The sequence below is a fragment of the Balaenoptera physalus genome, assembly GCF_965194825.1.
Source record: "Balaenoptera physalus genome assembly, chromosome: 12".
In the NCBI taxonomy this organism is placed as follows: Eukaryota; Metazoa; Chordata; class Mammalia; order Artiodactyla; family Balaenopteridae; genus Balaenoptera; species Balaenoptera physalus.
In genome coordinates, this window is record NC_138897.1 from 86,007,876 (window position 1) to 86,020,314 (window position 12,439).

At 46.6% G+C, this 12,439-nt stretch overlaps 1 protein-coding gene across 17 annotated transcripts in view; it reads left to right on the forward strand.

Moving 5' to 3' along the window:
• The first annotated feature begins 2,437 nt into the window (after nucleotides 1-2,437).
• SUDS3 (SDS3 homolog, SIN3A corepressor complex component) overlaps nucleotides 2,438-12,439 on the forward strand; it is a 370,845-nt gene continuing 360,843 nt past the window's right edge. For 3 of the 17 annotated variants that reach the window (XR_014251699.1, XR_014251700.1, XR_014251701.1), the window contains exons 1-5: nucleotides 2,602-3,043; nucleotides 5,319-5,388; nucleotides 7,757-7,812; nucleotides 9,637-9,708; nucleotides 11,795-11,814. Coding sequence is in view for 12 of the 17 variants with exons in the window: in XM_082416843.1 (XP_082272969.1) it covers nucleotides 2,902-3,043; nucleotides 3,222-3,302; nucleotides 5,319-5,388; nucleotides 7,757-7,812; nucleotides 9,637-9,708; nucleotides 11,795-11,814 (441 nt within the window). In the remaining 5 variants the exon portion in view is untranslated. Of the gene's footprint in view, nucleotides 3,044-3,221; nucleotides 3,303-5,318; nucleotides 5,389-7,756; nucleotides 7,813-9,636; nucleotides 9,709-11,794; nucleotides 11,815-12,439 lie in introns of all 17 variants that reach the window. The other 14 variants (XM_082416840.1, XM_082416839.1, XM_082416833.1 and 11 more) reach the window with 11 other exon arrangements.

A 12,439-nucleotide genomic window follows, 5' to 3' on the forward strand; every position in this document is an offset into this window, starting at 1 on the left:
ATGATTTTGTGGGAACTAATGGACAAAGTATAATGAACTTTGACCCAAGTGCAACTCGTGATAACCAGAGACACATCTTGACCCAAGCTGCAAGATGGAGCTTGCCAGGGGTGAAAGTGCATGGTGTTAACTTGGAGCCATTCTTCATATATTTTTTGTGAAACTGGATATGTTGATTAAATCAATACTGGAAACTGAAAACTGCTACCTTCACCCCTAAATCCTAAAGTTCATGAACTTTGTGAAGACATTGTTTCACTTCAGACATACAGTTTGTTCCTAAGCATTGTCAGATGTATACAGGACTTAGCTCTTAGAAAACTTTCCATCATTAACTCTCTTTTAATTCCTAACAAAATTTGTGTTCTAAACACTATTGATGTTTTTCCTAGTGTTTTAAAATCATACCCATTCCAATTAAGATGCTCCCCTTTAAGATTTGAGTGTTAGGGTATATAGAGAGGGCCTGTAGAAGAGTGCTGGCAGTACTTCCTCTAAAATGAATTTGGATGTAGATGTCTCCTGAGCGATGTGACTGAGTGCCATTTTGGGAAGCGATGTAGAGAGACTTCAAGGTGGTAAAAAGGGAACTTGGTTTTAAGGGAACTTGATTTTTACAGACCTCGAGAAAGACTGTCCAAAATCATATTAGACAACTATAAAAGTTGGGTAAGACTAAAGTCATGAGAGAATTTTGTTGACTAGGTCCTCCTCCTTTACTGAGTGTTTATTAGTTAAGAGCTCATGCTACCAGTTGCAACATGGACAGAAGAAATGGGGTAGATTTTCACAACGCAAGTATTCAGTTCTGTCTAGTCATATAAAAAAATGCATGATCATTAACAGATATTATTTGCAACCAAGAAGACAAAATATGGGGCTTCCCTGGTGGCGCAGTGGATAAGACTCTGTGCTCACAATGCAGGGGGCCCAGGTTCGATCCCTGGTCAGGGAACTAGATCCCACATGCATGCTGCAACTAAGAGTTCGCATGCCACAGCTAAGGAGCCCACGTGCTGCAACTAAGACCCTGTGCAACCAAATAAATAAATAAATATTTTTTAAAAAAGAAGACAAAATGTAAGCAAGATAAAAATGCCAGTGTCTTGAAAGGAAACCAATTAGCAATGATATCAACTCTTTTTAAAAAAAATTCGATATATCGTATTGATGAACTCTAATTTTTAAAATGTTGGTGCTTGGTTTGGTCTATGATTATTGCTATTGATGAAAACGCAAATTGCTCAAGATAGTCAATTACAAATAATTTAGACGTGACCTAACAGCATAAAGAAAGAAAATGACTTCATCCTTTGGACAAGAGACAGCTTTGAAATTCTAGTTTAAATGTTGACGGTGGACCTACAGGGAGCCATGAGAATGCCTCTTGTTTAGCATCGCAGCATTCCATTCTGAAAATTCTTGAGTTTTGTTGGGAGGAAGAATCCCTCAAAAGTACAGGCAAGATTTTAATTACAACAAGGTAGAAAATAAGAAATGTTAAAATAAATGGGATGAGAATATATTTTTTCACTTTGAGGAGACTCTGTGGGGGCCAATTCAGAGATAAATTTGGTCATGAAGGATCTGAGAATCAGAATACTGGGTTCCAGTCTGGCTTTTACATCTGTGTTCACGTTTACTGCTTGTATGTTACTTTTTTTTTCTATGGAGACTTGGGTGCAACGTAAAGAGTAGGGTTACTTTGGACAAACCATTAACCATCTCTGGGCCCTTTTATCCCTTTTCTTGCTACACACACCAAGACAAAGGACATCCTCAATTTGTTCATTAAGCAAAGCTTATAACACCGTGCCCCCTTCTACTCAGAGATAATCACAAATTAATTCATGCAGATATTCAACTCTCTTGGTTTCCGGGTTACCAGCTAGCACCTTCCTTTCCTGAGCCTAATTAACTTTCTGCAGGCAAATGTTCCACTTGCTCAGCTGAGAGTTGGTTAGCAAGTTATTGGATTGGGGAAAACCACCTTTTAAAAAATTTATATTCTGAGAAATATGAGGCAGCTGTACTGTAGAGGACCTGGGTCTGAGAGTCTAAACAAGGCAGCCTGGACGCTTTTTTTTTTTTAAAAGACAATTGACAGCTCTTTTCTTATCTGTAAAATCGGGATAATACCGTATTGAACAAACCTACACAAAAAGAAAGGACTCCCACCGACTGGGAAAATACAGTTTTGCTGACCCCAGGATGGAATATTAGCATCCTCGTTTTTATTTTAGTTTTTAATAAAGCTCTAATCAGTCAGGGGAGGAGCCACGCTCCTTTTCTTCGGGATGATCACGCGAACTCTAAATGTCTACGTTTCCCGACCTATAAATGGGATGGTTCATGTCGTTCACCTGTTTAAATTAAAGAGACCACCTCCACCTGCCAAGAGTCCTTCAAATCTTCTGCCTCCTAAGTCCCTAAAAAAAAAAACCTCTTTAGTTTTGGCTCCAGGCGCCGCCTAGCAGCTGTGTTCGGAAGTGGCCTCTGAGCTTCGGGGTCCTTGCCGCGGTTGGGCCTACCCAAGGATTTGCCTAACTCCAGAGAGCCTGTCTCCGCCATTCTCCACTACCCGTTGAGGATTTTAAAGACGGCGACGAAGGAGATGGGGTTAAGGCGAAGGGGGCGTCAGGCGGCCTCTCCACTCTCTCTAGGATGGCGGAGTCAGGCGGTCCTCGGGCAGCTCCCGACCCGGAAGTCGCCGCCGGCGCGAGGCCCCCGTTGCCGAGAGCGAGCGCGCGGGGCGGAGCTTGGCGAAGACAGGGAAGGGGTAGCCGCGGCTCCGGCTCTTCGAGTCGGCGGCTCCCTCGGGCGCTGCTACGCGGACGTGGAGTCCGCAGGGCGGGTGGCCGCGGATCCCGGGTGGCACGCTGAGCTACGGGCAGAGGCGACATGAGTGCTGCGGGGCTGTTAGCTCCAGCTCCGGCTCCGGCTGGAGCGCCGCCGGCTCCGGAGTACTACCCCGAGGAGGACGAAGAGCTGGAGAGCGCCGAGGACGACGAGCGCAGCTGCCGGGGCCGCGAGTCGGACGAAGGTACGTCTTCCCGCGGGCCGGGCAGCCCCGGGTGGGGATGGGACAGCAGTGGGAGGGGGTGGAACAGCAGTGGGAGGGGGTGGGGCTGCCTGGGAGAGGGGCGGGGCGACCTCTGCGGTTTGCGGGCGGTTGGAGGGGCCGCCGGGAGGAGCGCGGCTCCCGGAAGTTATCCCGACAGGTGCTGTGGAAGGCGAAGCCCTGAGGACGTTGTATCCTACAGTTATGCGGAGAAGGGCCTTAAGAAGCTGTTGTCAGAGCTGTAGGTCCCTTTAAGATTCTGCTCCTCTTCCCCCAGCTGTCTCTGAACCTCAGGTCTTCACTGGTTGGAATGAGAAAGCCATTCATTGGGTCCACGGAGTACTCCTCGCTATTTAGTTCCTGAGAGGCTCAGAGCAAAGCCCGGTTTAGCTTTCTAGTTACTAAGGTGCCTCTCTCCCCCTACCCCGGGGAGATGCTTAAGTCAGCCCTGCTTTGGGCAGTGCGGGACAGGTTGGGTAAAAGTACGAGACCTGGAACCAGGCAAATCGAATTAGGTGTAAATTTGGCTCACTGAACCCAGCTTAATATTAGACAATTTATAATACTTAGGTTTACCGAGCCCCAGTTTCCCCATCTGCAATGAGGCTGTCAGTAGTACCTACTTCCTAGCGTAGGTGCGAGGATAAAATGAGATACAGGCATAAAGCACGTGGCTTGGTCCTTGGTCTAATACTCAGTTTTCACCATTGGGGAAACAGGCACGGGGGGGCGGGGGATAGGGATTTGCTTAATGGTGCTCAGGTGTTGTGTTTTCAGTTCCACACTCTTTGCATTATGATTACTGCCTCTGAGAGCCTGGCTTTTCAAACTGGGCTTTATAAGCTTGGTAAATTTGAGGAACACTTCTTGTGGAATGGAGGAAGGAGCTGGCTGCAGGAGGAGAAAGATGAGGAAACACGAAAGGACAAGAGAGAAGAAAGAGGAGATAAAAAGAGATGAACATATGGGTGAACAAAATAGGGCCGTAGAGCAAAAGCTAGAGCAGCTGTTTGGAATCAGGAGTATGCTTTATTCATCTCAGTTCCCCAAGTGCCAAGTACTGTGGCTGGCTGGCCCATGACTGCTCTGGGTAGGCTTCTTCACTGAAGGAGGGGGGAAAGGTAGGTGGAGGATTGAGTCTGCAACAACCTTTAAAAAGTCAGCTGTATGTGAAGATACAAAATTGAAGAAACTAATTACAATTTGGTTAAACTACATTTGAAGACGAGGCTTAACCAGAGAATTTGAATGTGAATCACTTGTACTGCTTTTAATGCCCACAAGGGGGAGCAGTGAAGCAAAAATTGAGTTTTGTTCCCCCCTCAAGTAGGGCTGTTGAAGTTAGGTGGACACTCCAGCCGTTTGCTTATTCTAAAAACAATGTTTACATAGAGAATGGACTTGAGGACATGGGGAGGGGGAAGGGTAAGCTGGGACGAAGTGAGAGAGTAGCACTGACATATATACACTACCAACTCTAGTGTATAGAGTTGTCTAGTGGCATAGCACAGGGAGATCAGCTCGGTGCTTTGTGGCCACCTACAGGGGTGAGATAGGGAGGGTGGGAGGGAGGCTCAAGAGGGAGGGGATATGGGGATATATGTAGACACATAGCTGATTCACTTTGTTATACAGCAGAAACTAACACAACATTGTAAAGCAATTACACTCCAATAAAGATGTTAAAAAATTAAAGACAACGTTTAAAGTGTTCTGAAACAGTTTTTGTTTGATCTTCTTGTCTTGTTCCCTCTCCCTTTGAAAATACTTCGGTTATTAGAGTTCATTTAGTTGGTTTGGATTCTCCTTTGTATATATGATGTAAAATCTTTTAGGGGTTCAAACTGGCATTTACCAGAAGAGAATGTTCATATTAAGTTGTTTTGGAGTAGTGAGCAGGGCTTGCTGCCTGTAGTTTTCCAGTCTTACACCCACATATCCTTTTCCTGAACTGCCAGCGTTGTTTCTGCTGAAGTCGCAGCCTTGACTATGACCACCTGTGTCTGATGCACTCTGTTCTCTGGCTGCACTTCAGATAAAGGCAGGCTCTTTGGATAAATCTGGCTGTGTACAAGTTGGAAATGGCGTTTTCTTTTCTGAAGTAATTGGATGTAATATTTTTCATTGATGGCTTTACGCAGGCCTGCATTGAGTAGAAATTCATTTTATAGAAGTTTGTGAAGTGTCACTGTGTCAGGTAATACCAACTCTACGAATTATGATTTTAACAAATCTTCTTCCCTAATTTTTTACACAGACACTGAGGATGCTAGCGAAACTGACCTGGCAAAGCATGATGAGGAAGACTATGTAGAAATGAAGGAACAGTGAGTATGGCTTTTACATTTCTTCTTTGGAGTACAGAATTGACAAGGGCACCTTTAATAGTGATTTCGTGTGTATGGTTTTCACGTAGTGCTTCCAAAGACCATGCATATGTGTGCAATTTCCCCCCTTTAAATTTGTCACATTTAATCGCCCTTCCTGTGATAAGAATCTTTTGAGGGAAGGCTAGAAAGAACCTGGAGGGAAATGTTCCCAGGGAAATAAGGCCATGTAACAGGAGAGAACCCTTGCCTTTTTTTTTTTTTTTTAAATGTGAGGACTGCCCAGAGGGGGGAAATGGTGTTTCACAGCTCCTTGGTTCTCAGATGGGCGTGACCCCACCGACCACTGACTACAAGCTGGACGGTGTGCTGGACCCCCGGAGAGCTCGGGGAGACCAGGATTGGAGAGCAGGGCTCCTGACTCCTGCTCCAGCTCCCTTCCCCTTACCCTGCATCTACACCCAAGCCTCCAGCAGAGCCACACCTCAGAGAAACTAAAACCACTCCCTCTTATCGGAAACTTATGGGCAACACAGTATAACATAGATCTGATAAGTATTTGTGGAAGGTATTTTGAGGATCTTGATTCGGTTTTTTAAATTCTTTACCATCAAACTGGATGATCCACATTCCTTTCCTTATAGAATGTTTTCCGTATACACGAATGTTTTCCGTATACACGAATGTTTTCCTTATACACGAATGTTTTGTGGCCATCGTCTGGATTCTGTCATCCTTTTCAAGCCTTGGAATCCAAAGGGGAAGCTCAGCTAGATCTGACCAGTGCCAAATAAAGGATTGCTTTAATAATTGATGTGATTTTTCTCACAGCTTCAGCCCTGAAACTGTGCTGGCTTTTTATTTCACTTGTACTCTCTCCAGGCTTCTTACTGACTTACCTGGACCCATATGAGATGTATTTTTTACATACCTATTCTTTTTCCAAATCTGAATTTTGTTGTTGTTGTTTACTTCTTGAATCTATTACTACTCTCTTTCAAAGACCGACTAAGAATTCAAAGGCGTAGTCTGGCACACTCATTGTGGTGGAAAATTAAATACGCTGGGTTCCAGATATTGACTTCTTGTGTGCAGCTTACTCATCCTTTCCCTCTCCTGTACTTGGTGTGTTTAAGTGAACGTACCCGTTAATATTTGATGATGTAGAAAATAAATTGAATTAAATGATTGAAATTAAATGATTAAAATTGAATGCCCTTTGTGATTCAAGATGAGCATTGAAAGCATCAGCATTCTTCCTAAAAGAATCAGGCCTTGAGACTTCCCTGGCGGCCCAGTGGTTAAGACTCCACTCTTCCAATGCAGGGGACGCAGGTTCCATCCCTGGTTGGGGAGATCAGATCCCACGTGCTGAGCAGCGCAGCCAAAACAAAAAACAAAGGCCTTCCGTGTAATTCTCAGATTCTGCCTACTCTTCCTCAGCCTGTAGACAGACAGGTTGTGTTTGCAGCCCTTACTGGAGTAATCGAGAGGCTGTCGTGCCTCTTACCTGTTAGACGGGTTGCAAGTCCTGTTTTTGTCACTGTGAAATTGGGGATGTTTTTCTGGTAGAAGCAAAAATATTGCTGAAACGTGACTGACGTGTGAAATCCACCATTCAAACAGACTTACCAGGGTATATAATTGCCTGTAATCCATTCAGCGTGAAGGGGGAGAAAACATGCCAGGTTCTTTTGCTTTGTGTGTACTGTGTGTTCTTATCCCACTGGGGCTGCAAATAAATCCTGCATTTTAACTTTTGTTACTGAATTGCTGTCATTTCTCTGATCATAAAAGAGGTGTTTTTAAAAATGACGTGAAGGTTTATTAACGTAGTGCCTACACAGCAGTGCTATGTATATAGAAAAATGTGCTGGAGGCAGAATCTTACTCCTTTGGAACTTATGATCTGATTGTAGAGTTGATATGAGAGCTGCATTTAACGCTTTTTACATTTTCGTGTGTATGTTACGCTTCTGAATCCCCAAGAAAATGGCATCACACTTCCAGTCTTTCTGTGTGTGTTCTTGCCTAACTGTGTTTATCATTGTCATTTATTTATTAATACTTCTCATGTCTTCGTATTTGTAGATTTTAGACTGATTCTCTAAAGGTGAGAGAACACAGGAGAATCTACAAAACTGGGAAACTATTCAAAAACACAGAATCCTTGTTCCTTTCTGATCCCTTTAGCTGTGGGCACATTTTAAACCACCATCAGACTTTAGTTTTCTCTCTCCCTAAGGGACATTAATAATGACATTTCCATAAAAGCGCAGGTAATTTCTGCATGTAAATTATTATTGAATTGGGTATTGGATGTTTTTGTCTCTGAGTGTGGCTTTCCTTTTTTTTTTTTTTTTTACAGGATGTATCAGGATAAACTGGCTTCTCTCAAGAGACAGTTGCAACAACTGCAAGAAGGTTGGTGTGTGATTTAATCCTTCTTTTCTAAACATACTTCCTAATACCACACACCTTTGAAATCTGTTTATTTCACTTCTCAGTGAAGTGGGAGTGATTTAAAATTTGGTCTGGCTGATTTTAGCAGTCAGTAAAGTGGCAATTTTCAGACTTTTTTGAAGTCTCAGTTAAGACCTTCTGCAGAGCAAGAACTGGAAACCACCATGCCTAAAGCTGACTGTTTTTAGGAGAGATGCTGTTACCAAGGATAAATATAATTGTACTGTTCTTTCTAAACTGAATGCTATCGAGCTGTGGGTCCTTCTCACCGTGTTTTCTCTTTTTACTTTGTAAACTACAAGTGGGTTGTGTCTTGTCGAAGGCTGTTTGCTGCCAGAGGCAGTTCAGCACTGGCTGAAGAGCCCAGGCTCTCCATTCCTGTGGCGGGCTTGAATCCCACCTGCACCACTTTCTAGAAATTTGACCTTGGGCACTTCACTGTCTCTTGCTTAATTTGTCTTCTAATCTGTGAAATGGAGAAAGTAGAGGCAGGTGAGATTGTGTGTGAGGGGCGACCAGCACTGCCGGGCACCCGGTGACAGCCCGGCGTCGGTGGCTGCCGTCAGTAGCTCTTCGGCTTGCTTCAGTGGGGCCCCCGGCACCGAAACTACCGCTCCACGAGGTACTTCCATTGCTTGGAGCAGCCCATCTTATACTGATTTCTCCTTCATGGTGAAACATGTTCCCGTGACTTGCAATCACACACCTTTGTTTTAGTTTTTCCTCGCATGGTAATGGAAGTATTGCTAGAGAAAGAAATATGTCCCACTCTAGCAGGTCTGTAAGGTGTGCCTGGCAGGGTTGAGTGGGGGATTTTGAAAAAGATGCCATTAATATAGCCCACTGGGGACTTCCCTGGTGGCACAGTGGTTAAGAATCCACCTGCCAATGCAGGGGACACGGGTTCGAGCCCTGGTCCGGGAAGATCCCACATGCTGCGGAGCAACTAAGCCCGTGCGCCACAACTACTGAGCCTGTGCTCTAGAGCCCACGAGCCACAACTACTGAGCCTGTGCTCCACAACAAGAGAAGCCACCGCAATGCGAAACCCGCGCACCGCAACGAAGAGTAGCCCCCGCTCGCCGCAACTAGAGAAAGCCCGCGCACAGCAACGAAGACCCAACGCAGCCAAAAATAAATAAATTAATTAATAATAAAAAATATGTATATATAGCTCTCTGAAGCATTGTCATCCGAAAACACTTCCCACGCTAATTGGGACCCTCATAATTAGCTGCTCAGGGAAGAGCCATTTGGTCAGACGCTGTACTGAGCTGTCCAGTAATGTCACTAGCCACACGCGGCTATTTAAATTTAGTTAAATAAAATTAACAATTCAGTTCCTGGCTTGCACTAGCCCCATTTCACGTGCTCATAGCCACATGTGACTCGGGGCTATCATACTGGACAGGGCAAAATAGACCATTTCCACCGGTGCACAGCAAGTTCTACTGGATGGCATTGATCTAGACCTTACTGAGGGAGAGTGAGCTTTTTCCAGGAAAGGGAGGCCCACAGACCGAAACTGTAGCAGCGAGTGATGAGAGTCACTGGTGGATGGGTGCAGCTTTCTTCTACTCCTCACTTGCTAGAGAGTCTTAAAGCCACTGGTTGGGGTTTCTGCTGTGCATCTTGCTTGGGAACCAAGTTACCTCTACTCAAGGGTGCCTTTCCATGGTGTGTGTTTTACTCTAATGTTATTTAAAACATTCACTGTTGGTGCTAGAAAACCAAAATGTAGAGCAGTTTGAGCTTCATAGTAACTATTTTGTAAATCTCAATCAGGTACATTACAGGAATATCAGAAGAGGATGAAAAAACTAGATCAGCAGTACAAAGAGAGGATACGAAATGCAGGTGAGGCTCTCTCTTAACTGGAAATAAATCCTTGTCAAATTTTCCTCCTTTGGCTGATCATCGATTGGGACGTAATGTGGCCAGAAGAGCCATTCTCCAAAACGTGTTTCAGCTATCCCATTGTGGGGCGAGTTTTGGGGAAGAGAGACTCCAAAGCTGCACTTACGTAGGACTGTTCATCTTCTTCCCCAATGAGTGGCCTTAGGCTGCTGTCCTTTCACTTTCTGATCCATTGACTTTGCAGCTTTCTGTGGATGGAGCCCTTCTTTGTTTCCTTCAGTGAGTAGATGCCCATGTGCATCAAGGCACAGAAAAGGAGCTGCAGGGTAGGGGGTGCAGGGAAGGTGGGCGATAGGGCTGCTGTGGCGGCCAGCACCCCTCTCCCCGCCCCACTCTCAGTTCCTGAGCCATCTCCTCAGGCACCTTTAAACTCCTCAGCCTCCTTCCTGGAGCCCCTTTCAGCAGGGAGAGGGGGTGCTGTGGAGGCTGAGGTCCCAGGTTGAGGGCTTCCTCCCATCCCTTAGGGTGTAAGCCTTTTAGCACGCGTCTGCTCGTGGAGCCTCAGTTTCCCCATTTGGAGAGAGCACTGCTGATATCTCGTGGAACTGGTTTGAGATGTAAGGAGGGAAAGAAAATTGATGTGAGCCATTTCTCTTAAGCGAGAGCTGCAGGGTGAGTGTTGATTTGTCTTTCTGAATTCTACTCTCAGTCCTGTCCTCGGTGTCTTTCATAAACATCCCCGCCACCCCTGCCCCCAGGTGAAAATGCAGAGGGGCTCCTGAATCCGCCACACCTTGAGCTTCAAAAAGCACATTCCGTGCGGAGCTGATCCGCCTGCTCTTGTTGTGTCTGGCGTCTGGCTGCTTTGAAACAACCGCCACCAGCTCCGAGTGCTACGTGTCGCTTGACTTGCTGGTGCAGAGGTGATGGCTCCGAACGGCGCAAACTTCAGATATGTGGCCCGTTCACGTGGGCATGGGTCTGCAGCAGTCAGGAGTGAGTGTGTTGGGCTGGGTGCGCCTGGGCTCGTGTGCCTCACGCTTCCCGGTGCCAAGGTGATGAGGATTTCTGGGGGTTAGAAAATAGTGAGTGGCCAGTCTGTTTTCCTCAATTAATTTTCTCATTCAACAGTTGATGGATGTCTAGATGCTTCATCTCGAGTTCCTGAAACTCTCAAGGTTTTATGTGTGACTGTGCATATGTGCTCTTTTATGGGGGGATGGATCCATAGGGTCTGCAGAGGAGACCGTGGTCCGGTGGGAACAGCACCCCCTGGAGTTGCCGCTCCACCAGCAGTCTTTGTGGACCGTGTGCAGCAGCTCAGATGTCACCCAGAAAAGAAGCCGTGGACCTGTTTGGTTCCACATGCTCAGTGTGCACAGGACCTTAGAGTCTGGAGGTCGGGGAGCTCCTGGGTAAACAGGCGCTGATCTCCTGGCGCGCAGTGGGGGCTCAGTAAGCTGCTGACACCGGGCAGTGGATACTCTGAGGTGTCTGAGAGGGGCTTGGTGAGCGAAGGGGCCTCGGAAAAGGCCTCAAGGAGGAGGCCGCAGTAGTCTGAAACTCTGAGTTGCGGTCGGAGACCAGAGGACATTGCAGGTGGAGGCCTGGGTGTGAGCAGAGCCGCAGGAGGGCTCGGGACCTCTGCCCTCTGAACACTCGGGGAATGCCCTTCCTCACCACGCAGAGCCCTGTGCGAGGGGCTTTAAAAATATCCATGTGGCCTCTGCTTCTGGAGTAACTGCGTTGTCCTTCCTCCTGCCCCGTAGGGCTGTTGAGGGTGTGTCCTGAGTGAAAGAGGGGCTAACTTTATTTCTTTCTCCAGGGTGGTTTGGTTCCTGCCGCTCGCTTTCACCCTTGGGCAGAGCTGCCAGAGCGAATTCTGTTCAGGGTCAGATTTCAACTAGACACGCATGCTTCTAGCATCCTACCCCTTCACGTATGTCAACGGTTTACTGACGGAAACATTTTCTCCTTGCAGCCGTGCTTTCAGAAAGCAATTACTGCTTCTAAATGAATCCTAACGTCACTGTCTAGAAAGGTGGCATAGCCCGGTGAATCTAATTGCATGTTTTATCTCTTTCAGAACTCTTCCTCCAGCTGGAAGTAAGTACCACGGGTCTTCTGGGCTTGCAGGCTCGTTCTGAGACTGGAATCTTGCTCTCCCAACCGATCCGGTGGCCTCTCCTTCCATTACCACGTAGACAGCTGGGAAGCCCCCCAGAAGCCTCCGTCAGTGTTCTGTTTGACTGAAGGACATTTGGTCTCAGTTCAGAAATGCCATCTATTCGTTTGTTGGTTGGGCAGCTTCTGCTTATCACAGAGGGGCTAGGGGATACTCACACTTGACCGCTTTCTTGTCGACGCTTAACTCACGTTAAAGCCATTTGGGAGTATGTCTGAATTACAGTGGCCTAATAGTTTGTTATACTGGCCCTCAAAGCAGCCTGGTCTCTGAATTGGCTCCGTTTTACAGCTGAAACCCTGGTTGGGTTGGAAAGATGGATTAAGATCTTTCACTCAGCAGACGTCTGAGTGCTGGTTGTGTGTGAGGTGCGGCGCTACAGGCAGAGATGAGGGCTGGAATCTTGGGTAATGTGCTTGCTCCCAGGAGGCTGGTGTGTGTGGGGGGGGGGGCCGGGGGGGGTCATAGTTTATCAAAGCCGCGTATGAGAAACGGTGTCAGGACTGAAGTGAATGCGACACACGCGGCCACAGCCCAGGGGGTCAC